The sequence below is a fragment of the Corvus cornix genome, chromosome 7 (genome assembly GCF_000738735.6).
Source record: "Corvus cornix cornix isolate S_Up_H32 chromosome 7, ASM73873v5, whole genome shotgun sequence".
Lineage (NCBI taxonomy): Eukaryota > Metazoa > Chordata > Aves > Passeriformes > Corvidae > Corvus > Corvus cornix.
In genome coordinates this window covers 5,903,434-5,931,402 of record NC_046337.1, presented here as the reverse complement: position 1 = coordinate 5,931,402, position 27,969 = coordinate 5,903,434, and the positions used below count along the sequence as shown (strand labels likewise).

General features: G+C 41.2%; 1 protein-coding gene across 7 annotated transcripts in view; it reads left to right on the top strand.

The window, feature by feature from the left end:
* The window catches only part of THSD7B (thrombospondin type 1 domain containing 7B), a 299,357-nt gene that overhangs the window by 88,581 nt on the left and 182,807 nt on the right, over positions 1 to 27,969 (top strand). For all 7 annotated transcript variants that reach the window (XM_039555302.1, XM_039555304.1, XM_039555301.1 and 4 more), the window contains exons 4-5: positions 17,609 to 18,404; positions 27,110 to 27,361. In XM_039555302.1, the coding sequence (XP_039411236.1) occupies positions 17,609 to 18,404; positions 27,110 to 27,361 (1,048 nt within the window). The remainder of the gene's footprint in view (positions 1 to 17,608; positions 18,405 to 27,109; positions 27,362 to 27,969) is intronic.

The following is a 27,969-nucleotide window of genomic DNA, read 5'->3' as shown; positions in this document are numbered from 1 at the left end:
TTCTCAGGGGAAACTGTGGGGAAACTGTGAAATGGAAATAAATCACATTCTGGCACCCATCAGTGTGCTATGTATTGCTTTTCTTAAGCAGGTCTTGGAATAAGGAGCATACTAAACCCTGAAAGGCTCTTGTCTGGGCAGAGAAAGAAAAGGAACACCTTTAGGATGACAATAGAGAGAGAATGACAGAATGGGAAACAGAATAATTTGTTTTACCAGTGCTGAGGTAGAGGTATTCTAAAAATGTATAAAAGAACAGGATAAGGTGTATGTACATAGAATCCACTCATAGAGACTTCTTATTGTTTTTACCCTCCAATCTCCATGTTAATACCTTTGGGTGAAAGAATAAATAATTATTTGTGCTGTGGAGAAATGGTTTTTGGACTCATTTTAATGGGGAGTGTCACAGTGTTGTGGAAGGGAAAGAATTAGAGGTGTTGTGTTAACAGGGTTGGGAATCAGAGGCAGTAGCCCAGAGAGCTATTTTGAGGCTGGGTGATTTCATCCAGGAGGAGAAAAAGGCTGCATAATCCCTTCCCCAAAGAGGTGAATACAGAGGAGCCAGAAGGAGCCCAAAGATCAGCTCATTCTGCCACTTTATAACACAAAAAGTGTTATGGTGTGTGATCACACATCCGTCATTATCAGGGGAAAATTCTTTGGGCAGCAACTATTATAACCAGGCAAATTTAGATAAATGGAAATGGTGACTGAATAATCATTAATACTGTGTTTTTGCATGAGTAAAAATGAATGTGGAAAAGTATTTACTTGCTTAGTTTGCCTGTCAAGATTGTTTTATTGGTTTAAGTTCTTTTAACTCAGGTATTAGCAAAAAAAACCACAATTGGAAAATTCTTGTAATTTGTTTTAATTTTATAATTTGGAATAATTGTGATCAATAAGTAGGCTCCCTTTTGGTTGTAAGCTCTCATCACTTTCACCAATAAAAATTACTTTGTATTGTTCCCCTGGGGTTTTAATTGCATTAAGAAATGATTGGCCCTAATAAACTTCTCCAGTCTGTGATAATTATAATCAAATAAGATGTCCATATAAAAGCACAAAATTATGCTGAAGCAAATGCAATCTTGATCATTAATTAGTGAACTATCAGAGGCCTTGCAGATGGTAGTTGTTTGGTGCTTTTCAGACTGAAGCCTGACCATTGCAGCCCCAACTGTGTATTGTAAATTTAGCTTCCAGTTATTCTTGCGTCAGTAGACACCTCTGAATGTGTGTTCATATGCACATGTTGCATATATTTCCCAGTTGTTTTTCACATGTGGAAATGTCACCAGTAAGGGTATTTGTCGTTTCAGTAAGACTGTGAGCTTGCACAGTGCTTTATAAAGCAGAGGAATGGATAAAGCTGCAGTTCATGTCAGGTGAAATACAGAACAGCAGTTCAAAGGTGTGTAATGGTAAAGAAGAAGCTTGGCATAAGCAGTGTCTGTAGAAACTGCTGAATTTTTGGAGCTCTGTGAAGTGGAGGAATTTGTGTTTTGTGGCAAATCGTGCCATGTTTGAGTGGCAACATAGGGAAATGAGCTTTCTTCCCTGTGAGGGTGGTGAGGCACTGGGACAGGTTGCCAGAGAAGTTATGGATGTCCCTGGAAGCATTTTAGGCCAGGTTGGAGCAACCTGGTCTAGTGAAAGATGTCCCTGCCCATGGCAGGGGTTAGAAAGAGACGGTCTTTAAAATCCTTCTAACCCACACTATTCTATGATTGTATGAAATGAATGAATGAGGAGAAAGAGAAAAATGAAGTGAACTCTGTATTTGGCAGCCAGCAGTGAAATCAAAGCCATGTTCTGACTCCGTGTTGGGCAACCACGTTTGGTTTTTGTGTGGCCTCCTCACAGGACAAGGTGGGAGAATTGATGCTTTGCAGCTCTGGGCATGTTGGTACCAACCCAAGTTCTGCCAACACGGAAATGAAATGAAAGTTCAAGTTTAAAGGCACAATATCCTTCCTACCTCTGGAGTCCTTGCAGAAATACTGGACCTACAAAAAATGAATCCAAAGCATTAACAAGGACAGGCAGGCTCATCTGTCAAACTCCTGTGAGATGCTGCCATCAAAAGTATTGAGAGTACAGCTTTATTGACAAAGAATGCCAGCCAGAACTAAAGATCAGGAGCATCGTTACACCAAATTATCTTAATCTAATGATACATGACTCTCTTGTGTGTGGTATCAAGATAGAATGTGACATTTTTGTCTTACATTAAGTTCCCCTCTAGTTAAATGGGCATCACAGCTGTCTTTGAGTTGCAGGAAGACTTTGATTCCTAAATCCTATAAAGTGGATTTAGGTCCCAGTTTCCCTTTTATTGATTAAAAAGTTAAATTTAATTGCTTGCGCAGTGGTTTTTTCTATTTTACACATTTTATCAGTGAAATACAGGCCTGCATCTTTGACTTCAAACAATTCCATTTACATAATCAGCACATTTACCATTCTCCCTCACAGTTTATGTATTGGTTGAGCTTGTCTGCCTGCAGTGTGATCTGACCACAGTGGCTAACCACTCCTTAGAGATAATTTACATTATTATTGTAATATGGATTGGGCATCAGTGGGAAGCAAGTCCGAGTCGATACGGAGTTCTTTCCTGTGACATCTTAAAAGAAATTACGTAACAGCCTGATACCCATTTGGAAATTCAAAGATGTCGCTGTAAAATGTTCCTTGGCGAACTGAGGTTCATCAATGAAACTTAGCAATTAGTTTGGCATCCAAAATTTAGGACAGAGATAAATGAAGAATGGAGTAGGAATGTGGACTCTGTCTGCTGACATAATGGAGACCAGTTTGTCCCTGTTCCTCTTTGGAAGATGATGCCATGGATGCTTCTGTCGAGTGTTTGCTGCTCCTGACACTCCAACCCCCCTGAGTGAAGAACATGGATGTTGTAGGGAGAGATATTTAGTCTTGCTGTAAAAGTGGTTTTCTCTTTGAGCTGACAAACACATACGTAAAAATAGACTGGAAAAAAATGAATTCCTGTGCCTGCCCAACCAATTCATTTGTCTGGGGCTTGAATTCCCTGAAGAGAGGAAACATGATGGATTCTGCAGGAAATAGCAGCTGTTCTTCCTCCTCTCTGGGGCATGGTGATCAGTAAAACCCCCCTTATTTTTTATCAGTGTGATTGGCACCCAGTGTCTTGTTCTAATGGTCCAGCTGTTGAATGCTGTAATCCCTGTTGGCTTGATGACACTTGCCATTGTTACTGCTGTGTGCCCTTTACCTATGTTCTTGATGCTGAGTTAATATTTTAATGTAGCTTGTATAAGCAATTTCATTATAATTGCATGATTTCAGAGGGTTTTTTAGGGTGACCATAAAAAGGTGTTTTCAAACCTCACCAAAGTTTCGATGGGGAAAATCTGTTTTCCCATAAATTGTGAATATAGAAAGCCCTACAGACTTGTTTTTATGGATGGGTTTATTCACATATGAAACTTGAGAAGGGCTTTAGTACAGCCTTACTCTAAGGAAGAGTTTATAAAATGTTCTGATTAGTTGGTATTTAAAAAAAATTCAATTAAAAAATTTTCAATTTCAATTTAAAAAATGATTTCTATCATAAGTGTCTTTGTTATGCATAGTGTTCTTCAGTTATTATATCTGAAATGAAATGAATTATTTGGAAAGATTAAGGTGTGTTGCAATACCCAAGACTCAGAACTTGGCAGCTGGGGAGCCATAGCGTCTTGTTTTTCCAAGTATTGGAAAAACATAGCAATACCTATAAATGTGAAGACTGTGAGGGCTGATGCAAAACATCTTTATTTCTACTTACTGAGGCTGATTTATTCCCAAGGCTGAGGATTTGAATCTGTTGCATTACAGCAGGCACTTGTGTGTTTACCAGTGTTCTGGCACAGTGCTCTGCTTGGGCTGGTCTGGGAGAACATGGTTGCCTGTCCTGTTTCACTGCAGTCCTGGTAGGACTTGGGACTGCAGCTGCAGGAATGAAAATACACAGATCTGTATGGACTGAGAAGGAGAGTCCATCTCTAATATGGGTCGAAGTGTCACAAGGTAAATTTTTTTCCCTCTTGCTCTTGGGCAAGGAGGAAGAGATAGGTAAAGCCAGTTAATTAATGGTAGTGTGGCTGAAGCTGTAAGAGGGTCATCACTGTTAGTGCAGATCTACTTTTTACAGAGGAGAAGAGTAATGCAGTTAAAGTTGTTACACAATTCCCACCCTGTACACCTTTCCTGGTGTTACTGTCACCTTGTTCCCATACGTCCTCGGGTTGGGCTGTGACCCTGGGGAGGTGATGCATTGTCAGCATCTGGAGGCTTTCCCCAGGAGGAATAAGATGCTCGTGTTGGTGGTTTCTTCTCTAGCATCCTGTGGGAAGCTGTCCTCAAAGGCCAAGAAGATACAGGGCAATGTAGGGGTGCATACGCTATTTTATTTTCTCACTCTATTGCAAAGTTTGGTGTGAGGCTTTCTGGACACATGGTGGGAAGCTTCTGCTTTCATAGTCCGGTGGAAACTGATGGCTTGTGGAAATAAATAAGGCTATCTGTGGATATGGTGTGTGATCACACATCCGTCATTATCAGGGGAAAATTCTTTGGGCAGCAACTATTATAACCAGGCAAATTTAGATAAATGGAAATGGTGACTGAATAATCATTAATACTGTGTTTTTGCATGAGTAAAAATGAATGTGGAAAAGTATTTACTTGCTTAGTTTGCCTGTCAAGATTGTTTTATTGGTTTAAGTTAGAATGCTTGGGAGAATGGGAATATGGTACAGTGAAGTGGTTTGGGAAGAGTGGTGGGACAACAAAACTAACTGGTCTTTAAGTAAAAGAACCTATGATGATGCAGCCTATGTTGCCCTACAGTGATCAAGTCAAGAGGTCAGGAGGTATTTTCCTCTTCTTTGTTCTTAAGGCAGTAAAGTAGAAACAATTTAAATTTAGCATAACAGCTTTAAGAAAGGATTTTTAAAAAACACATCCTGTGAACAGTAAATATTGGTTAAAGAGATCTGAACTTTTGTTTGTTTTACAAAGACCTGAAGTTTATGCAGATTATTGGCCATATACATCCTTTCCTTTTATGCTTTCTGTTTATGCTTTTTGGAACACACTTTCTATATGTGCAGCAGGATCAAGATTAGATATAAACTAAAAATCTTTCTGCATCATCGCAGAAGGAATACAAGTCATTTAAGATCAATTTTCAAAGATGATGAATATCTTGAATTTCTAAACTTCAGATAGGGCAGACTGTAAATGTTTTAAACATGTAATGAATATGGATTGCATTTTCTTAGCTCCCTTTTCTTCATTGATTTTTGCATTTGACCAGTCATTTCTCTTTGTGTGTGTAAAATATATGGTTTACTGGTCAAAGGATCCCAAATCAAATTGGCTTTATTTACCTCAGAATATTCTGAATAAAGTTTATTGTGGGAATCATAAGAAAGGAATAGACATTTGTAATAGAATACTGTTTCCAAGTGGCTTGATTGAATTAAAGAATTCCCAGTGGAATTAAAACTCAATTAAGAGCAGTTATATCAGTATCCTTAGTGGGAAAGCCGATTTTTTCTTATTTCACAGAAGTACCAGTCTGATTTGTCTACAGCTGAGTGTTCCCCATCTGCTGAGGGTGTAGACAGATTCCTGTAGTTGGTGGATGGCTACACAAACTTTGCTGTGAACTTTGTAATTCTTTAAACCAGGGGAGAAGACCGAGTGTTGGGTTTCCTTCTGGAAGAGCCCAGATAGCCCTCTCCATTTCTGTAGCAGTTTATTGTTTTCTTGTGGTGATACTGAATCTTCATCTACTGGTTAATGAACCAGCTGGGGCATGCTAATGAGCTGGTTCATGTGGAAACAGCTTACTCATATAAAAGCAGCAAAACTAAAAGCCATTTGGAATCTGTGGTTCAGGACTATTAGCTAAGTGTTTTTATTTCCCTGTTCCCCAAAATCACTCCTCATTCTGCCTGTCTGCATTACTCTCAGGGGATTTGGAATAATAAGGTTACCACATTTCTGTGTTTTGTCCATTGCCTGTCATAATCTGATTTTCAAAAGCATCCACAGCCTCCATCATGACCTCCAAGGCATTGGAAGTGTCTCCTGTGGGAAGGGTTAGGAGCTGGCTCCAGTATTTCAGCACCCATGGTATGGCAATCATGACATTTTACATGTGCTTCTGGTGTGTTGGAACATAGACTGAGCAGGAAAACACTGATTGATTCCAAAGTGTGATCAAAATGGGATAATTTGTATATAAATATCTCACAGCACATATATATATGTCTGTCTGTGTGTACATACATATTTGACATCAGTTATGTACATTATGCACTTTCACACGTATATCCTTTTCCTTTTATTAAATAATTTATGATTTTTCTTAATCAGATGTGCCTTAACATACAAAGAAGAAAGGTATATTTGTCTTGGCTTATCTTTTCTGCCATTCCTGAGCTGGAGGAGGTGTTGGAAGGTTCCTTTGATAGCATCTCCTTTCAGTAACACCCATCAGGACTTCGGGCTCATCCTCTCCTTTGATTAAACACTGGAGCAGCAACATCTTCTGTCAATATTTAGTAAGTTGAGGGATTTCAGGTGCTATCATGATGAACCTAACTGTGACCTAAATTGAACTGAAAGCAGCTTGAGGCAGGAATGGCTTTTTATCTTCTTGAATCGTGTTTGAAGTTGTGATAGTTCTTTGAGGCGTATTTAAATTAATAACCACTGCATTATCTTGACAATACTGGTAGAGATAATATGGGATTTCCATTATTCTAGCCTGGTTTTCGATCATTTCCCAGTTACAGTGAGGATGATGAATGAACATAGCCAAGAAATTATATTTTAAAACATTAGTTTTGCCATGTGGTGGCACAGTGGACCAAAGATGATTACCAGAGCTGATGTTTAATTTAAATTTTTCAGTTGACCCCTTTATATCAAGGTGAACCTGAGGCACGCTTAGTTTATTCAGGCATCTCAGGCAGTCATGACATTAGTGTAAGTGTTAGATTTATTGTGCAGGCTAAATGATCATTTTATATATTCAATAGAACCACTCAGGAGTACAAAAGAGATCTCTTTGCAGTTGGATTTTCATGCAAATATCTTTATTTGTAGTGTAAAACAGTAGAACAGATAGATGCTCTTGTGCAAATTACTAGCACTGTTTGTAAATATCTCTGCAATTGAAAGCAGCAGAAGTGCCAGATGTGTAATTACATTAGCACAGATATTCTACAGAAAGCTGCTTCTGTGAAACAGAAACAAGCTTAATGTGAAAATCTTTGCTTTTGAGAGCATGCATGCTATGCACATCATTAACCTGTTAATTACATCTATTAAGGGCTGCATTTTCCGAGACCTTGTTAAATGATTACTTATGTGTAAGAACGTCTGTTTCTAAAAAATCTTCAGTCTCTAAGTGTGGGCTAACATTGTGATAGCAGATGCTTGTGTTTGGATGTGAAATACATGTACAGCATATGTGCATCTGTAGTTGATACTTTCCCATGTCACCCTTCTTTTATTTCAAAAAGTCAGGGCGTGAGATCTTTTATGGCAACAGTGACCTGATTTCCATGTTCAAAATTGTTCATCTCTGATAAGCAAACAGCTCCAGCAGAAAACCTGAATGCTGCCTGCCACATCTGGTAGTGGTTTTTGGAAGAAATGTGGGGCTGTGCTACCAAATCCATCCTCAGGATCATGTATTATCAGTTGTTTAAACATCTCAGAGGAGGTAGTTTGATCCCCTGTGCCGAAGCTTGTGAAAATGTAAGTAAGGGTTTCCATCTGTTAGGATTTCAGCAGTAGATGAAGACTATTCAGAAATGTAAAACCACTATAAATTCAAGATAGTGTGGGCAAAACACCTGCCAAACAGGTAGCAAAGACCTACCAGTCCGGTAAGGCTGACCCCTAAGTAACTTTAGGGTGCAGTTTGATGTTTGAACACTTCCATCTTTAACTTACTGGAACTGATGTTCTGCTGTCAGCTTTCTTTATTTCAGAAGTGCAGATATTGAAAAAATGCATCCCAAATTCTGCCCCTTCCCCTAAATGTGCTCGTTCCCAGCCTGGTCTGTGGGTTAGCACCCTACAGGACTTGCAACTCTTGGGCTCCTGGGCCTGACACAGATTTGTGGCCCAAACTATGGTACTCTTTTCTCTGTTTATCCTCAGAGCATTACTGACTTTTGCTCCATGGAATCAATCTCAGCTGGAAAAGGAAAAAAACTAAGTTAAAAAGTAAAACTAGTGGAAAATTTCATGGGATAATACAACCCCTTCATAAGACCCCTGGATCACTGTCTGGCCTGATGTTCGGATCTTAATCTGACCATATTTTGCTCTCACTTACCTGCATGCGCAGTCGTTTGGAACGATGCCTGGCAAAATCTGCCTCCAGATGGGATGGAGATTTTTCTTTCTTCACATACTCGTCCAGATATGATGTGCTTAGTTATATTTTGTAATTCTTGGCACAAGATTCCCAAGATTTTTCTTATCTTTACACCTGCAAGCCTGAACGAGGTAATGTGATCATGTTCCCTGAGTGCAAACGGAAGCATTTTAGTTATTCTGTTCTGCTGTCAAGAAGCAGAATTTATGATGTGATGGGAGTTTATTTCAATTAAGACATTAATGTCTTTGTTCTTGCTTTCCTATTACATTAATTATTTTTCCCCCCTCCAAAGTGAACTTTTGTGAACTGGATTTAGCTATTTTTTTTTGTTTGGTTTTGGGTTTGTTTGTTTTGTTTATTTTAGTATGTGCTATATACCTGTCCTTCTTTCCTGAAGGGAAAACCACTGGCACTGTAAAGCCTTTCACCCTGCTATGCACTGGAAACTGGAGCTCTTTGTCCCTCTTAGATAGCTCAGCCACCCTTCAGTCAGCAGCCAGTGCTCCCAGTATCTGTGGGACAAGGAGATTTACTACTGGAGAACACTTATATTCCAAATTTTGGCATAGCTTCTCCTTTGGTTTATTCCTGCACAGCTATTTCCAAACAACATTGCGAGTTGTGCTTTTCCAAAACACTTTTCCTCAAGCATATGGAGTGTCCAGAGTAAATGGAAATTTAATTATTAATAATTGAAAGAGGATAATTAAATATAGACTGTAAATAAAGTGAAAATGCCCAGTAAAAGCAATTTGTAGAGTTCTGCAATAACCTCTATCCAGTTTTTATAGAATTGGTCATACACATGTATAAAAATAGTACTTTTCACATGAATTAATTATGCTGTTGCCAGGGAATTGTTATTATAGGTGTTCTCCACCTTTGCAGAAATACTAATTAGCAGCAGTTGGACTCCATGGGACTCCTGCCCCTTGTATAGTTCTTGTATAATGTTTATTAGGAATAATGAGTGGCCCATATGGTTGAGAAGGTATTTCTGTGGAAGTACATGATTGTCTGTATTTTACCTTTCCTGTTCCAAGCACTGTGGGCAGCCCCACTTCTGCTCCAGAGCAAGGGGACAGGGGCTGCTCCAAGTGGGGCTCACCAGGGGTTCCACCTGGAGAACTTTCCCAGGAGGACACATCTGTAGGTGCGGGCACATCAGCTCTGCAGGAGGCTGAGGGACAGGTAAAGCAGCTCCTCTGTTTCACCTCAGCCAGACTTGGTAGCACCTCGATGTGCAACTCTGGATTTCGATTCCTTTGCCATCACATATTGATCTCTGTAGCAGCTGCAAATGTTTGTGGGCTTCTGGGCTGTGGTGGGTTATAAAATATGTAAGTTGGAAACAGGATGAAGCTGAGCAGAAAAATTTTAGTTCTCCCTTAAAGTGATGTCTGGAGGGGGATGCATGTATTTCTGTGATAATGTGCTTTTGAAGTAAATTTGGATACTTCAGAAAGGTTTTGCAGGTGTGCAGATAGCTGTATTATTTCACAACTTTTTCTTGGAAACAATTTTTTAATTTTGCTCTTATTTCAATGAACAAATGTAATTTAAGCTTCATGGAAGAGTAAGAAAATTAGAAACTGCAGTTGTCACAATTTGGAAGAAGGGTTGGGCTCTATCTTTGGTGTTTGCAGATAGTGAATTGTTACAGGACTAAAATAAGAATTCTCTGTGTGTCTTGGAGCTCGAATAAGCAGAGGTTGAACTGCTGCCAGCACCTCCCCACAGCTGTCCCACCGAGGCCTTGTCTCAGAGCAGTGAACCTGTGACAGCAATTTCCTGCTGTGGCTCCCACAGGAGTCCATTCGTGCCAGTTTTCACTGTCTGCATGGGTTCTTCCCTGTGAGGGTGGTGAGGCCCTGGCACAGGGTGCCCAGAGAAGCTGTGGCTGCTCCATTTCCCTGGAAGTGTCCAAGGCCAGGTTGGACAGGACTTACTGTTACGTGGAAGGTGTCCCTGCCCATGGCAGGAAATTGGAATGAGATGATCTATATGGTCCCTTCCAACCCAAACCATTCCATGATTTTATGATCTTGGTGGTGGTTGCTGAGGTTCCATGTGGAGATGCAGATGAGGTGGACTCTCCGGAGCTGAGTGTACCCCAGCTGGGCTGTTAGCAGAACATGGGCATAGGGTGAAACCTGGGCTCTGCATGCTTGAAAAATATCTCAGAGTGACTGCCTGTGTGAAGGGCAGCGAGGGGAAGGCAAGGGATGGGAAAAGCAGAAAAAATCCAGTGTGAAGCTTGCTGGTGTGAAAGTGGTGGTGCAAGGAGCTGTATCCAACTGGAGAGACTTCCGAATCAACCAGTTCCTGCAGGCAGGTAAGAAATAACCCCATTCACAAATCTCTCGCTCTTCCTTCTGCTTCCCTGCAAATATCAGGGTGGACCTCCTCAACTTCTTGTTTCATTGTGCTTGAAAGGATTTGAGATTTCCTGTGGACTGGAGAAAAGATTTAAGTATCACTGGGGGCTCAGAAGAAGGTGCTGCTGAGAGAGGTGTCCAGCAATGCCCATGACTTCCCCGTGGTCCCCACTGGTAAACTGGTGGTTTATGTTACAGTAGATGCTGTGTAACCTGTCCTGTGTTGATTCTGGTTTTTTTTTTCCACTGGGAAATAACACTTCCTATTGGGGATTACAAACCCCAGAGTCGAGGTGAAGTGACTGAAGAAACACTTCTGCTCTTAAGGTTACATTTACGAACACCTTACAAAGGCTATTATGTTTTAAACAGAATTGGTTTCCATAGATGTTTGGAATTCCAAAAAGGCCAGAGTTTGATTATAGCTATTTATAGTCCAGTACTGAGATGGTTTTAATCTCATATGCAGTAAACAACTTAACAGTTGTAATCTGTTGATAACATCTATTTATTCTTTTTGTTTTTGAATACGTAAGCTTATATACATTATGGTTTCATCTCCTAATATCCACTGCCGTCAGTGCAAGAAACCTTTTCCCACAGACCCTCAAAATGTGTTGGATGAATATTACAGAAATGTTTTGGAATGTGTGGGGCTATTTTTTATTTTTCTATTTTTTAATTGAGAGTTGAAAGGAAAGAATATTTTTCCCTGGGCTGTCTCCAGGGTGTGGGCACATGATTGAGTAGCTCAGCTAATGCCGTTTACATTAGTTCTTAATATTGGGAAGTCCTGTCTTCCACTGCCAAGGGGTTAGTAAATCACTGCATTTTCATAAACAGCAGTGTTCATTACATTCTGCTGCAGAATGTCTTTCTTGCTGGAGTGTGTCTTGAGTGTTACAGCATGTAGATAATAAGGGAAAAACCCGAAATGTAAAATTGGAACAAACTGCTGCATGGCTGTAAGTCACTAAATTTCACATTTATTCAGATCTAAAATAAAATGAATAACTAAGCTGCTGAATTGCTCATTTGTGTAGGTCATGAAAGTTTAAAAAAGTGTTGCAGATATTTAAAATGAATCCCAGGAATCAGAGGAATTTTTTATGCCCTGTATGACACACTGCAAATAGAACAATAGTCTTTTGTATAGAATCTTTCATACGGATTATAGTACAAAGGGATTTAATGAATTGCTGTTAATAATAAATAGCAAAATAATTGAGACAGTTAAGGATAGGCAAGGGAAATAATCTGTATTTTGGCTGAGATGATGCAGTAGGTGCAGGGCAAGGAGACAGGAGGGCTCTTTCAGAAAGCAAGGGAATGGGCAGTTCTACCAACTACAGCTGTACTAACATTACTTTGTATTATAAAATACTGAAACATCCCAGATCTGGTGTCCTAGACTCCAAAGATTTTAGCCTGTTTAGTCTGCAAGAAAAGATCTGATTGTAGCATCCTTATCTAAATCTTTATAATTACTTTTCTTGGCATAATGCTCCAAGAACCATAATGCCTTTGTATCATGCCAAGAAAAAAATATTACAAGAAACTGTTGTAGTTTGTATGATCTTCAACAGCTTTGGCTTATGAGAAATAAATATATGTCCAAATCTCATAAAACATGCATAATTCTCATAAAATTATATTAAAATTACATAAATCTCATAAAAACTTCTCATAAAACAACCAGTTATTCTGAGGAAACACATTCAGTGGAATTTATTTTTTGTCTCTTACTGATAGTGTAGATTAATTAGCTGTAGTGCCATTAGGAATAAGGCTCATGTGTTCTCTGAGTCAGTTGTTACCTGTTCTCAGAATTCACGGGGGCTGAGTTGGAGCTTCGCATTTCCCTTAACCATGCTCTGGTGGAAGGATGACATCCAGAGGAGTTATGGGATGTTTCAAGCAGAAGTATTCAATTAAAGTGGTCACTGCAGGGATTTTGGGGAGTTACATCACATGTGTTGGAGTTACTCCTCAGACTGGCATTAACGAATTGTATGTCTCTGTTATGATGGGTAAGAATTAGGAGATTCTGTTCAAAAGCAAGTTGTTCAGGCCTAGAACAATTGCTCCTAAATTTGATACTTTAACTGAAAGAGAAGGTAAAAATGTGTAGAAAATAGGACTATTCCAGTGGTTGTCCATTAATTTTTCCAGTGCTCCTTCACTGAAGCATATCTATTATCTGATACATATCACTAACACAATATTCTATTTTACTGATTGGTCATCTTCTGCTAAGTTTGAAAATCAGTGCATAGCAACAGGGACAGTGTCATTGTGGGAGATGCTTACTATTGAACGAATTCACCAATGGTGAAATGGTTTCAGTTAAGCTAAAATATCACAATAAACAGAGCATAATTATTCTAGCAATTCTTATTAAGCAATAACATAATTACTAAGCAGCTCTTATTGGGATTCCTCTTCTAAGTTTGGTGTTCTGTGGTGTTTTATTTTGTCTGTAAAGTGTACTTATTGTGTGTATAGCCTGCTTGCCTTACGTGTGTGTGACCTGTCTGTCAGAGAGCAGATGTCACTGCATCCTTTCAGACACAATTATGGTGCAGTTGTAGGTAGGTCTTGAAGGCAGGAAAAAAAAAGCAGTGCACAGTGCATCAAATAAACTCCAATTGCTGTGTTATTGCATGTTTTGAAAGGGGTTAGAGAAGCTGTGTGGGGTGATAGGACAGCTCTTTCTGGCTGATGAAAGATGGCAAACAACAATGTGTAATTTTGCTTTGATTTTCTTTTTTCTTTGATTGTCTGGATTTATTAATCCCTTTCATGTCATTGCTTGTAGTGTTACAGATGCCCTGGAAGAAACAGTAGGATGTCTTTGTTCACAGTTGTTCGTAAACAAAGACACCCCACAGTCTGTTACCATTTTTTTGCAAGCCCAGCTAGTTTTGTTTCACTTCTTGTTTTTGGAAATAGTGATTTGGTTGAAGTTCTCTTTGGCTTGGTTGACTAATGGATTTACTTGTGCTGTTGTGTGTTAATTGGTACTTGGCCAGATCTCAGTGGTATTTATTAGTGAAAAACATTTCTTTTGCATCCTGCTGGAGAAAGCCTTGCTATCAGTTAGATGCTCCTACACAGAGAAACCCAGGTTGAAAAGGACCACGGGAGGTCATCTGGTTGAACTTTCAGTCAGATCTTGAAAACCTCCAAGGGTGAGGTTCTATTGTCCTTTGGAGCAGCCTGTTCCCGGGGTTATCCTCACAGCAGTGAGGTTTTTCCTTACACCCAGCTTGGAGCCTCCCTGTCTCCATGTACATCCACAGTCTGTTTCTCCCATCTGTGTCGTGCTGTGATGGGGTCAAACATCCACCCATTATCTGATTAGGTTACAATAGATAGGAGACAGACAACCAATCCTTTTTCTTCATAGTTTTGTACTTTCTATAGACAGATCACTGTGAAATTCATTTTGTTTTATTTAGTCTTCTTTAATTACCAGTGGCCTTCCATTCTAGATGGGGAGTTGTAAAGCCTGTTTCTGAAGATCAGGCTTCTGATGCCTGAATTCCAGTGGGCTTAGAACATAGTTAATATTATAATTCACATTGTGGTGAGATGTTTCTTTTAATTGACTCAGATATATTTTGAAAAAAGTGTAAATTTAACATGAGCCTTCTAAAAATAATTAGATTCTAATTACAAAGCGGACTATTGACTAGGAAGTATATACAGCTTTCTCCTCATTTAAGCTACTGAACAGGATATTTAACTAAGCAGTGAAACATTGTGGATAAGTTTACTGCCACATCCTGTGGAGATTGTCAGGAAGTGAAAAAATCTCTAGTAATGAGTTTTGCATCTGATTTTTAACCTTATTTTTCATGCTTCTTTTTTTGCTATGCCAAGAGCAGGCTCTGTTTTTAGCATGTTTGCCAGGGAATAATTGCAAATTGTAATGTGTCTAATGACAGTGTAATTACTTACAAGTTCTTGCTTACTTTTTTTTCCATAATTTTTCATTCTAAATTCACATCTGACATTAAATAATGACCAGTTCTTGCTTCTGGCTTCAGCTGAGCATCTCTCTGTCCTGTTAATGTGAGGAGTGCTAATTCTGCTGTTCATGAGTAGAGCAGTGCATGAGCAGCACCCAGGAGTGTACAAAAAGTACTAAAGAGACAAGTTCTGTGCAGTAGGGAAAGAGCAGTGGTGGCTTTGATGATTGAACGATTTCCTGTGCCACAATGGCTTGGCATTTCTCCATGGGGGGGTTTAATGCTATTTTATATTCAATTCACTATCTTTAGAAGTGGTAAATTCTTGATTGGTGTAATGTGTTTCAAGGTCCTATTGATGAGTAAAATACTGTTCTGTTCAATGCTGAAGGGAAATAATATTTTTCTTGAATTTTTGCTTTAAATAAACCTGGTGAAAATGAAACTTTTCCTGTATTGAAACTTCCACATCTGAAAAAACTAAACTGTCTTTGCTGAGGTGCTGCACAGAAATAAGTAAGTTCATGATACAATTATGTTGTGATGTTTAATCACTGTTGCTCTTCTCTGTTAATAAAAAGCCGCCCAGGTCTTGGGGTCTGAATTTTGACTATTATTTTTAGATGGCAGTATTTACATAATCTGATACCTGGTTTCAAATCTTGGTGGCATTAGAAAAGAATATTCTGTTAGATCAAGATGAAGTATCAAGGATGAAAGTTGAAGTTGTCAATGGACTTCTTCCCTGTAACTGAACTTCAAAAGCATATTTAAAGATTATATTTTTTTTATTATTCCATCTTTAAGCACACTGGATTCTGCTGGAAGCCTGTCATTAGTGTACGACAGCTTGTAGAGCACACTAGAGCTTGATGCTGCCTTTTCCCATTCAAGGTACCTGTCATGACTGAGTCCTTACCTTGGGCTGATGCCTTTTGGTGTGAAACAGAGGCATAAAAAGGACAAAGATTTTTGCACATATCCTGAGGGATTCAGCAAAAGCTGGAGCTGTCTAAACCCTGAGGACTCTGCAATCCCCTCCTGCCCTAGCCTGTCCACCACGGCAGAAGGTGCCTGACCGAGGGCAGAGCTGCAGCCCTGGCCTAGAGGATGGGGCAGGAGGAACGCCTGCAGGAGGAACATGGGATCTATTGGAAAAGCAGCTCAGCTATATCCAGTTCCTATCTGCTTTCCCTCCTTTCCTAAGAATAAAAAGAGATCAGGATTTTTTTTATTTATTTATTTTCAGTTTTCATTACACAATGTCAAGCCCCTGTCTCTGGAGGATCAACTCCTCTATTCACGGAGAAAGAGCAATGGGATTTCCAACGAAACCGCCATCGCCTGAACGAAATACCTGGGATTATACTTGCAGCTCTTATGGAACTGGTTTTGGTTCTTATGTGTGTTTGTTTTTGTAGAATGAGCATGTAACTGATTCCGGTAGTTTTAAAACCAATTTAAAAAAAAATTGACTGCCGTAGCATTGGTTAATATAAATCGACTTATTTGTTGCAAGTTCATTTTCTTCCTTGAAAAAATAGAAAAGATAGGGCAGTTGCAGTGTATTTTCAAGCAAGAATTATGTATGCAATGTTTGTACTGAACAAAATGGCTCTTTTATGAGGTACTGGAAAGTTTTTAAACTTAGGAATGAGATAACACCCCCTTGAGATGATCATCAAAATCCCTTTAATAGTTAAGATTCGGCCTGAGTGCTTTTCTCTACCTTTGCTCTTCAGTTTGCCAGCAATTTTGTACTTTATAGCCCTCATTATTTTTTTGATTTGGTGGATTTTTATTGAATAATATTTTCACAGACAAATCTTCCTATTTAGCCTTGTCTGATTGCTTTCAGTATGTTCATGTGCTCCAGAACTGAAAATGACATTGCTGGGTATTATTTTGGTTTAATTTCTCCTTCTGAATGATGGCTTTGCCACCTCTCATAGTGCCACGTGCTGCAAGTAGAAACGACAGTGTGTCTTGAGGGTGATTATTTTCATGTATTTATCCTCACTGTTTTATCCCTTTGGATGATGATTCCGCTGCTTCCCAGTGCAGTTTATTCCGTTGACTAATTGCTCTATTAAGACTGTTTTCCTCTTATCTAACTTGACTTTCTTTTCCTATTAGATGATTGTTCTTTTATGATCATTTTTATATTAATTTGTACAAATGAAATTAAATATTCATTTGGGATGAATTTTAGTGCTGCAGAAATTAAAGGCTTGCCTTTAATTTGAAGCACTGTGAGGCATTTTCTCTTTTCCCCAAATTTCTCCAAGTGATTCAGTGATGTGAGTGCACTGGGAGAAGCCACTTGCAGCCTTTAGGAAGAATTTAACCAATTTTAGGGACCAGCTGGTAGTTATTTGCTTTTTAATACACAACAGGATATGGCTTATATTTTATATATGATTCATATTTTTTAACATGGGCAGATAGATAGTGATAGGAGAAAGGGGAACATATTTAAATTAAAAGTGGCGAGATTTAGGTGAGATGTTAGGAAGAAATTCTTTACGCAGAGGGGTCTGAGGCCCTGGCACAGGTTGCCCAGAGAAGCTGTGGCTGCCCCATCCCTGGAAGTGTCCAAGGCCAGGTTGGACGGGGCTTGGTGCAACCTGGGATCGTGGAAGGTGTCCCTGCCCGTGGCAGGGGGTTGGAATCTTGAGATGATCTTTAAGATCCCTTCCAACCCAAACCGTTCTATGACTTTACGGTTTTGTGACTGTACAGTGTTCTGTCGGGTGTCAGGACAGATCCGTGGGGGGAGCATTCCATGGCGTTTCTCACCACCCCTTCTCTTGCAGGTCACTGGGGCCGCTGCATCGGGGACTGCGGCTCGGGGGGCGTTCGCAGCCGGGCCGTCTGGTGCACCCACGCCGAGGGCTGGACCACGTTCCACGCCAACTGCGACCAGCAGGACAAACCCGAGAGCCAGAGGAGGTGCTTTAAGGTCTGCGACTGGCACCTGGAGCTGTTCGAGTGGGAGGTTTCGGGATGGGACAGGTGTGGGCTCGTCCCCGCTGCGGGTGCTGAGGCGGGAGCCGAGGTTTGTGTCACCGCCCAGCACGGGCTGCAGCGCCGCAGCGTCCGCTGCCTGCAGAAGCTGAACAGGACCGTGGTGTCCAGCGAGATCTGTGAGTATTTCACCCCTCAGCCGCCCGCTGAGCAGGCCTGCCTGGTGCCCTGCCCGCGGGACTGCGTCGTGTCCCAGTTCTCCGGCTGGTCCCCGTGCGGCACGGGCTGCGCCAAGAGCCTGCAGCACCGGACACGGGCGGTCATCGCCCCTCCGCTCTACGGGGGTGCCCCGTGCCCCAATCTGACGGAATCCAGAGCCTGTGGAGCTCCTGCCTGTCCCCTCGGGGAGGAGGAGCACACCTACAGCCTCCACGTGGGCCCGTGGGGCGAATGCCGGCTGCCCCATCCTAAAGACGTGCGGTTGGCGGAGAGGACTATGCTGGATTTGGGTTCGGACTCTGGAGAGCGAAGCACATCCGGACTTCCTGGCTCTCATCCCCACCACCATGCCGGGGAGGTGGAGATTGGCTACCAAACCAGGCAGGTCAGGTGTGTAAGGAGCGATGGAAAACATGCAGCGCTGAGGTAAGGGTGGTTCCTGCTCTGTTTCATCCCCACTGGATTTGTGTGATGGAGCGCTGGCTCTGCCTGGCAGCACCACAGTGAATGAGTCCCATTCTTGAGTTTTAGATGGAGTTTTTAATGTGTTTTCTTTATGAACTTTTTCTTGATTTAATTCCTTTCTAGCATATGTTGAAGATTTTGCATTCTTCTACGATTTGACACTGTTTAATACATTTTATATTTTTAATAATTCTCTTCTGGTTTGGTGTTTTTGTTGTTGTTGTTTTGAAGAAATGGAATTATATATCACTTTGTGCTGTTGCTGGGCCCTGGCTGTGGGAGGTTTCATTCTCAGTCATGTACTGCATATGTTTGGTAGAAGAGGCAAAGATTGCATCAGCTTAAACTCCTTCATTCTTACAAATCAATACAGGATAAAATAAGTCTGAAAAGTTTGGCCTTGTGAATATGCTAGAAGGTATATTTTGGAAAGAAATCAGTGAGTAAACCTGGGATTGTCATCCTTATTGAGGAGCCTTCCTGTCTGGGTGTAACTTGGGTGCTGGTACAGGGTAGGTGACTGGCATGCCCGTCTTTGATAGAGGTTGTTGATTTCTGTCCTTATCTAATGTTTTATCTAATGATTTCTCTTGGTCTATATAGGTTGCTTTGCTGTAATTCAAATGTGAAGGTTACAGTAATGTGCAGCAAATACTGGAAAGATTTATTCTTTCTATTTCTCACATTTAAATTTAAGCTGAGCTCTGCTGTTTGACTTCAGGTTGGATTTGGGCAGGTGCCAGTAGCTAAAGATGAATGATGAATTGATTGACTTCTGAGAAAGTCAGAATTTCTGGAGATCTTACTGTGTTCTGTTTTTCAAGGATATTAGAAGTTCTTGAAAAATCCCGATCTTGAATTTTTCAGAAATCAATCTGTTTCTCAGTAATCCATAGCTCTTGGCACCTGCACAAACTCAAATAGCAGAGAGAAGGGGTTATTTTACATCCAATTCTCTACCCCTGTTAATTTCTGCAGTGTTTTTGCACACATACTGAGGTGAAAATATGAATTCTAACCTTTTTCTTGCCTGCTCCTATTACACCCATAGCCAAGATAGGAGCATTTTTTTATCAGCTGGAAAAAAGTCAGGCTTTGTGAACTGTTCCAGCAGTTTCTGACATCTTGACTTTATTACTCGTCTCTAAATATATGCTGATTCTAAATATACAGATTTTATGCTCATGTAGCTGCTTGGCTTTAATGGAGTCACTTGTGATTTATTCCACAGTGTGACCAGCAGCAGGTTTATGTCTGTCAACACTTGTAAGCTTTCTCCTGCTTCTTGTATCTCATTCCTTATCAGAGGCTCTGGGAGGGGGATCTTGATTTTGTTAAAATTTCACTTGCTTTGCCCTCTCACAATCACTGCTAGATTTGCTCTAAGAATGGAAAAGGAAACTTTCTATGAATGTTTTCTGTTCTGTGTTATACCTTGAATTTCTGGATGACAGTGCAGAGGGTGCTGGGAGCTATAGTTTTAGTGACTATCCCTGATCAAGTGGCCTTCTACCTTGTTCCTTGCTGGGTTTTTTGCTGATCTATCCCTCTTTTTGGGAGTGTACAGCTCTGTTAGCCACCTCCTGGCACTCTTTTTCTGCTGAGCTTGTGTCTCAGTTTTACTGCAGAGCTGGGCCTGACCCGTCCTTTACTCTTACTCCAAATGCAAGAGCAAAGTCCATTGATTGAGTAGAGGAGAAAAGGTCATGTCATGTTACAGCATCCAGACACTCACACACTTTTCCTGTCTCCTTTTGGACCTAAAATTCAAAGCTAAAAATCCAGCCCAAAATCTGATCCGTGTTTAGTTCCAGGGCTGGAGTGTCACAGATATCAAATACTCCTGACAATGACTCCCTTTAAGCATCCCCTGGTAGTGTCCTCCTCGTTTTGTTGTGCAGCAGATTTGCTGCCATTCTTCTGAAGAGCAGGCCGATCTTACAGATGTTGCTTTACAACAGTGATGATATTTTGGCTACTGATAAAGAAGAGTAAATGCATTTGCATAACCCTGTAGTGGGGACTGGCAGGCAGCCAAGTGTCTGCTGTAAACCAGCAAAGAAGTGCCTTATTTGTGCTCCTGCATTTTCCTGGCCAGCATTTCCCATTTCTAACACTGCTATTATGCAAGCACCACTGTAAATTAAACTTCTGGAAAACTGAGGCAAGAGACAGGAATATCCCAAGATGTGCTTTAACAGCATGCTCGGAGCTGCTGGTCTGCCAGGGCTTGGCCATCACCTGTCTTCCACTGCTGCCCAGTTCTTGCAGGCCACAGGAGTGGTCAGCTAACCACCACCAAGGGCCACCAGGACGAGAGGGGCCATGTCCTCATCCTGCCTCCTAATTTATAATGAAATGGCAAAGATGCCTAATTTATTACCAAGGTTGTTTAAATTACTGGTGTCTGATTGCAGGGTTGTAAATAGGAATTACTTGGAGAGGAGCATAAGCTTGTGGAAGACTGGGTGTGCTGTGTCAGGGAAACAGAGCTGGGGATGTTTTTGATAAAGTATCTTTTTAGTCTGGAGGTTCCACATTTCTCAAAAGGGAAGGAAAAGGGACAAAGAGGAAAGGGAGGGACAGACCTTTTTGAAAACACCTGAAATGACAACAATTGAACAGCAGAACATCAATAGGCTTCGAGACAGGTCCACTTTTGCTCAGAAACGATTTTGGTGTAGAAACGTTACATTCATGAAAATAAAAGGAATAACATCAAAATAGAATGGTGTTACAGATTTGATTTGAACCTTTTAAAGACTTTATTTGAAAAGTTGGAATTTTTTTTGTACAATTTCAGATAGAATTCAGGTTTCATTTTAGTTCAGAAAAATGTTTCAGTTTTGCCTTAAGTCTTACATCCAATAACAGATTCAAACATAAGCACTTCCATGCATTAAAAAAATATAAATCTCAGAAAATGATGCAAGAAATGAATGTGACAGAACTTCTGCTCCTTTTGGTTTCCTGTCTTGTCACAGTTCTAAAAATCTACAGAATAGTGAGACAAAGGCACTTGAGTTCCTTCCTTTTGTTTTTGTTTGTTTGTTTGTTTGTTTGTTTTTTTTTGGGAAGAAAAAAAGTTGTTTAGGTTAGACACTAAATTGCAGTTTAGTAAAATAAATGTGCATAGTTAGACATTGAAATCCTAAATAAATTTAACCCCATTTTCTAACCTGTTGTGTGTGCTCAGCTAAGCATACTGAGAAGTTAAAGTCAGGAGCAAACAGTTACAATGCATTTTTTTATTATTATTATTTGCATTAGGACTCTTTTATGTACATATTTCTTAAACTCTTCATTCAGTGTGTAAGATGACAACAGTGATATAATAGAGTTGGATTTGGGTTTCTGTTTACTTTGCCTTTTGAAGTGAAAATTCAGGTCAAACTCAGTCATGGGACAACCCATCTGTCAAGGCAGAGGTGAAGCAGCATTCAACTCTTTTGTTTGCCTCTGTAATTTAAATTTCCATTATCCATTTCCTAGTGGATTGTGCTTAACCACTTTGCTGTTGTACATTTTTAGGAAAAAAGTGTTTGCAGTTCCAGTGTTGACATTCTTCTGTTCTCTGGATGAATACAAAATTCTGCAGTCTGGAGGTGAAAATGCTGTGCTGTAAAATGCTATTTGATGGTTGTGATTCTGATCTGGGAGAGGAATTCTATGTTCACATTCCTCCTGGCAGATGTCGGAATCAAGCCTCAGTGCTCAGGCTTGAAAACAAGTCCCTGAGCTGTTGGAGAAGAAAGATATTTTCTTTTCTAATGTTCTTTTCAAAAGTTTTGCCTCTCATTTCTTTTCCTTTTATTTAAAAAGCACAAGAAACAAAGGAGCAGTGATGGCTTCTTTCATTTCCATGAGTAACATTTTGGTGGTCAGGCATTGGAATAGGCTGCTCAGGGGACGGTTCAAAAGGTGTGTGGATGTGGCACTTGGGGACACGGTTTAGTGGCAGACCTGGCAGTGCTGGGTTGATAGTTGGACTCAAGGATCTTAGAGATCTTTTCCAACCTTAATGATTCTGTGGTTCGATGATTTTAGAAGTGGTATCCAATAATAATTGTGTTTTTCCTCCTGTTCCCAGATTGTGCTGGGAGGCAGCTGCCTCTGTAGCCCCAAGATCTCAGAGCTTGCCAAGGTAGTGCAAATGTAAGCCAGCATTTATTTTTAATTAAAACAGAGGATCTGGTGCATTAGGTTCTGGAAACACCAAAATGTAAACATCTTTTCTGATGCTTGTTTGGGTTCCCAGTTCCCTTTCCCTCAGGTCAGTTGTACGGCAGGCAAATATTCCCCATCTTCCCCACCCTGGTGCAGAAGGGGCTGATGTTTCTTCTGCCAAACAAACCTCTGCTGCACAGATTGAATATATGGTATCCAAAATAGCCCTGGCAGCTCTTGAGGACCCTAAAAATACATTAGGAATTCTCAAAAGTGTGCCTGTTAACATTGATTGCCTATTTCTGAGGGAAATAAATAAGTGCTTTGATGCTGTTGGAAACATGGCAAGACTCTATCCGCTATGAGACCTTAATATTATTGGTTGAGTGCAAAGAGCAGGTAGTGTGTGTTCCAGCAGCCTGTAGGGTTAGGTCCTTCATTACAAAATAGGAGACACTGCTAAAAAAGAGAAAAAAATGGAAATGGGTTGTTGACTTAGCTCACTTCAGGATTATCTTGCTCTGCAGCATGAGGGTTTGAACATGACTTCCCTGGTCAGGCATGACACTTCCCAGGAGCCATCCTGGGGGAGAGCCTGGAAATGGTACCCTGTCCTCCTGATGCTGGCTCTGTACCAGCAGCATGGCCACGGTGACAGCTTCTCAGTGTGTCCAATTGCTTTGCAGATGATCCTTTCAGAGTGAAAGGTTTAGCAACAACCAGCTGTCTCATCCTGTAATGTAAGGAAATGCATTCACCTGTGGTTCTGAATGCCATGGTATGGTTGGGAAAGGAATCCAGGGGTGATTCCTGTGCTGTGCCCAATCTGATTTACTGGTGCTTAGCTCCTGGGTGGTGTTGCTCCTTTTTCCAGCTGATGGACCTGTTCCCACTCATTCCCGTGTGGTGGATGTGATGGCTCTGTGACTGCAGGGCATGTAGCACAGGCACCGAGCTGTTGGAAAATGTGCTATTTTTGGTGAGTTACTTTTTGTCCAGAGCAGGAAGATGCTGTGGTTCAGCTCGGGGCTGCACAAATCCTGTGTCTTATGGGTGTGTGTGTGCCTGGAGATGGAGGAGACAGGCAGTGCTGTTCCATGGAGTGACGCAGCCATGGGGATGTGGAGCTGCACAGTCAGGGTGGTACCAGGGCTGCTTTCCCTCCTCCTCTGCTATTCTGCTCCAGGACTCTGGGAGTGTGAAAGAAGCATGAGTAGGTTTCCTTTGGTTTAGTGTTTTGTGTTTCTCTAATAAGTGGTTTATTGCCCTTCAGCACACAAGAGGCTCAGAGGGCACTGTGCCACTTGAGCGAGCTGGGCTCCGTGCTGCTGCTGGCTGCTCACTAATGGATCCATCCTACGCCACAGGCACTGCAGCGTGGGCTGGGAAACAATTCCTGTGGTTTTACAGTGTCAATCCAAGCATGTAACATAGAAAAAAGCATCAGTTGTGTAAGTACTCTACTATATCACAGTTACCAGATCGACCCCCAAGTAGAAGATCTAACCTGAGACATTAATATGTTGAAAATCAGTTTAAAAACAGGGCTGATATAGTACCTCCTGTCCCCAAGACCTCCTTCCTGTCCCTGCTGGTTTGGATACAGCCACAGCAGCACAAATCTGTGTCTGGTTTGCAGCCTCAGATCCGTGAGTGTCTCGAAGGTCTGGGTTTTATCTGTATTAGATCATCCTAAATACATCTCCGACATGAAAGGCTGTGTCTGAATTTCATGCAAAAGAGTGTTTTTACATTTGTCTTTGTGTTGCTCGGTGTCACTATTAATTTGACTTGGAGCCTCTGAGTGAGTAGGTACAAGTTAATTAATTTTCTTTCTGTTCAGCAGTTGCTTGTAATTCTCCCTCAAAAGCCTACTTGAGCAGGATGGAAATTGCCAGCTCCATGTCTCATTCACCTTGAGGTCAACAAAGTTAGCATCTTGCCTTTTATAGCAGGAGCAGTGGGGGGATTTTCGGGGAAAGAAACAGCTATTCAGCCTTTGGCAAAGGCTTTTGCCAATGCAAGGGTGGTTTCTGGGCAGGGATGGCTTTCCCAGACAGAGTGTTGTCGAGAAGCCATTAGGGGAGTTATTGGAGGTATTGTTTGGCTAAGAACTGGGATTGGCAAAGTTCATTTGAATGAAGACTCCAGATTTTTAAAGGCTACATTTTGTTTGGTGTTTCAGTAAAGATCAGGCAGGACTAAAATCTCTTCTGCAGTGGTGCAACCCCAAAAGTGGATTTTGCTTTTTGTGCTGTATCTGAATGGGGAGTTTGGATCACTTTTTAAAATGTAAGATCAGTTACCCCCCCATTCTGTGTTCTTAGATAAACTCGAGTTTTCTGGTACCATCAGTTAGGACAGTGTCTTTTATGTGCTACTGTTTTATCTACTCAAAATCAGGAACTAGTCTTTCTTGTTAATGTTGTGGCATGGGTGGCTCCCCTGTTGAAAAAGTATTGAAAGGGAAATAAAGTGACTGTTCATGTGTCTGCACCTAACCTAATGTTCCCCAAAAAGACTCAAAATCCCTGGGTTAGTAAATACATATGTAAGATTATTACTTTTCAGACCTTGCTTCAATAGCACTGATGTTTTGTACCAGAGACAGCTTTGCAATCAGGTGCATTTGACTTGTAATAGAGAAATGAGACACATTTTTCAATTCTGAGCAAGAATAGTTTCATTTTGAGGGGGCTACATCACAGACTGTTTGTACTTTTTGAAGTTGTTTAAATACACCTCAGTATTCATCTTCACAGCACCTGTGAGATTACTAAGTTTTATTCTGGTTGAAGAAACAGACGAAAAATTGTTACAGCTTTTTTTTCTTTTACTTTGAAGTACAAATAGAAGCCACTAAGTGCTGTATTTTGCTGGTGGCTGAAGGTCTAGTCAAACTTGATGTGTGTCAGTGGGAATATTCTTGTTGACCCTTATGAAAAGGGGATCAATTTCTAGAGTAGAGAAGCAGGTGAATGCCCTTTATCTTCTCTGCTCCCCCCATGAGGCTGCCCAGCAATCCTGACATGATTGCCCCAGTCTGTTTTCTGTAGAGGGAGGTAGGTAGGTTGGTCAGACTGTGCTGTAAGTAATAGCAGGAGAGGTAGTGGCTGCTTCCCTGGCAGCAGCTCTGGGTTTCACACCTTTTAAGTGTCCCTGTGTTTGCTCCTTACAGTTGGCAAAAGCTTGACCACAAGCAGCTGGAGGCTGGAGAAGAAAAATTAGAGTTCACACTGAGTTCATCAGGTGTGGTCTTAATTTCAGAGGCCAGTTTACATTGTCCATGTAACACTATGCAGAAGTCAAAAAGTCTCGTTTTCTTTTCTCCTGGTGATTGCATTTTTCTGGATATTTTCTTTTTTCTTGCCCCATCCTGTCCTTCATGATGCATCAGGGGTACCTCTGCTCATCCCTCAGTCCTCTTTCAGTATATCCTTTACTACTCTGTTATCTCACCTGTCCAAGGTTTTTGAGAAAAGAAAGGTTTTTCTCCCATTTTGGGGGAGGAGAGGTGACCTTCTAGAATCACAGAATGGTTTGGGTTGGAATGGACCTAAAATATCAGACAGTTCCAGCCCTTCTACCATGGGCAGGACACCTTCCACCAGAACAGCTTTCTGAGCAGGAGAGCCATTAGCTGGCTGAGACGGAAGTGGAGGAGCAAAGAAGGATGTGCGCCTTAGTCTGAAGGTTTGTCTTTTCCCGAAAGTATTTGCTGCATTTGCCATATTTGCTAAGTTGTGAAAAGATGTTGCAGCTTTGGAACTCTTCAAAAATTTATTCTGGGACTTTGTATCTTGATACCAAATCTCATCAGTTGGTAGCCCTTAGAATTTGGTTTGCCATTGTATTTGGCCTAGGGCGATGTCTCGATGTGTTACAGAATGAATGAGATCATGTCCTGATGTCAGCAGGAGTAACTGAGTCCCAAAATCCAGCCTCAGTTGCAACATTCCTGGGTCTCTGGTGATTTGTCAGGTTGGAAAACCCTCTGACCTTGTTTGACAGCACATTTGGTAACAGCCTTACGGAACCGAGACCTTCTTACTGTGGGACTAATTGTCTTTTAAAAGAGCAGAGTTGCTTAGCAAGATGTGCGGATGGATGGATGGATGGATGACATCTAGTCCTGTGTGTGGGATGTTGGAATGGTTACCAGTAGCAGTATTTCTCCTGGGCTTGGATTTTATTTTCCATACAGGATAAACAGTGAAATTCTAACTACACAGGAGCAAATATAGTGCCTTGTGCACCGTTTTAACCCAAGATAAATGCAATACATTATTTACAAACTGTTCAGCATGCAAGTTTACACCCAGAGCTCGTTGGAAATGTGTTATGTACCCTGCATTAGAACTTCTCTTATCTCCATTGCACTGGTGTTGATGTAGATCTTCTGGTTGAATGACCATGGATGTCTTCCTGGGGAGTTTGGCTTGGAAAAGAAGTTTATTAAGCAAGACCTTCTCAGCTGTTGTACTGTGTTCTTACCGCAGCCTCTGCCTGCAAGACCCAGTCCCCATGACCTCCAAGTCCTGTGTCATCCCCAAGGACTGTGCCCCATCCGAGTGGTCCCCATGGAGCCCCTGCTCGCGCAGCTGCGGCTGGGGCAGCCTCACCCCGGGATTCCGGAGCCGGCGCCGCAGCGTGCGGAGCGTGGCCGTGGGCGCCGGGAAGCCGTGCCCGGAGCTGGAAGAGAGGGAAGCTTGCAGCACAGGAGGGAAGGCACCGCTGCAGCCCTGCCCCAGGTATGGCCAGAGCTTCCAGCCCAGGTTTTGGAAGTAAAAAAAAAGTAAAAAAAAAGCCCCTGCGGATCCTCCCTGCTCAGTCTGTGCGTGCAGAGGGTCGCATGTTGTGCTTTCTCTGTGTCTGAGAGATCATCGATTTGGTCATTGTTAACTATGATTAGTGGTATTATTGATTGTCACTACTACTCTTTTAATTGTTGCTATTTTCCGTAGTCCTGTTACAATAATTACAGTTATATATAGAAATAAATCTGAATTACACCCATACGGTGTACATTTTCATATTTTAGAAACTAAGAGCAGTTGCTCTTGTTCTCTGAAAGGGCTTTTGTACTGATTGCTGTTTCAGAGAATTTCCTCAGCTGCACAGAGACTGGGCAGGTCTCCACGACTGGCTTTTATTGGCTTTGAAATTGTAATTTTTATGTAAGATTTAATGATTCCTCTTCATCTCCCCATAAAAAAATCCCAGTCTTGCTTGAGGAAAATGGGAACTGCTCGGAGGTAATAGCTTGGACTTTACTCAGCTTCCCTCTGGGTGCTTCTTGAAATGGGAAACTGAGAAACCCTGAGAGTTTGCTTGGTTTGTGGCATGAAGGAGAGGATCT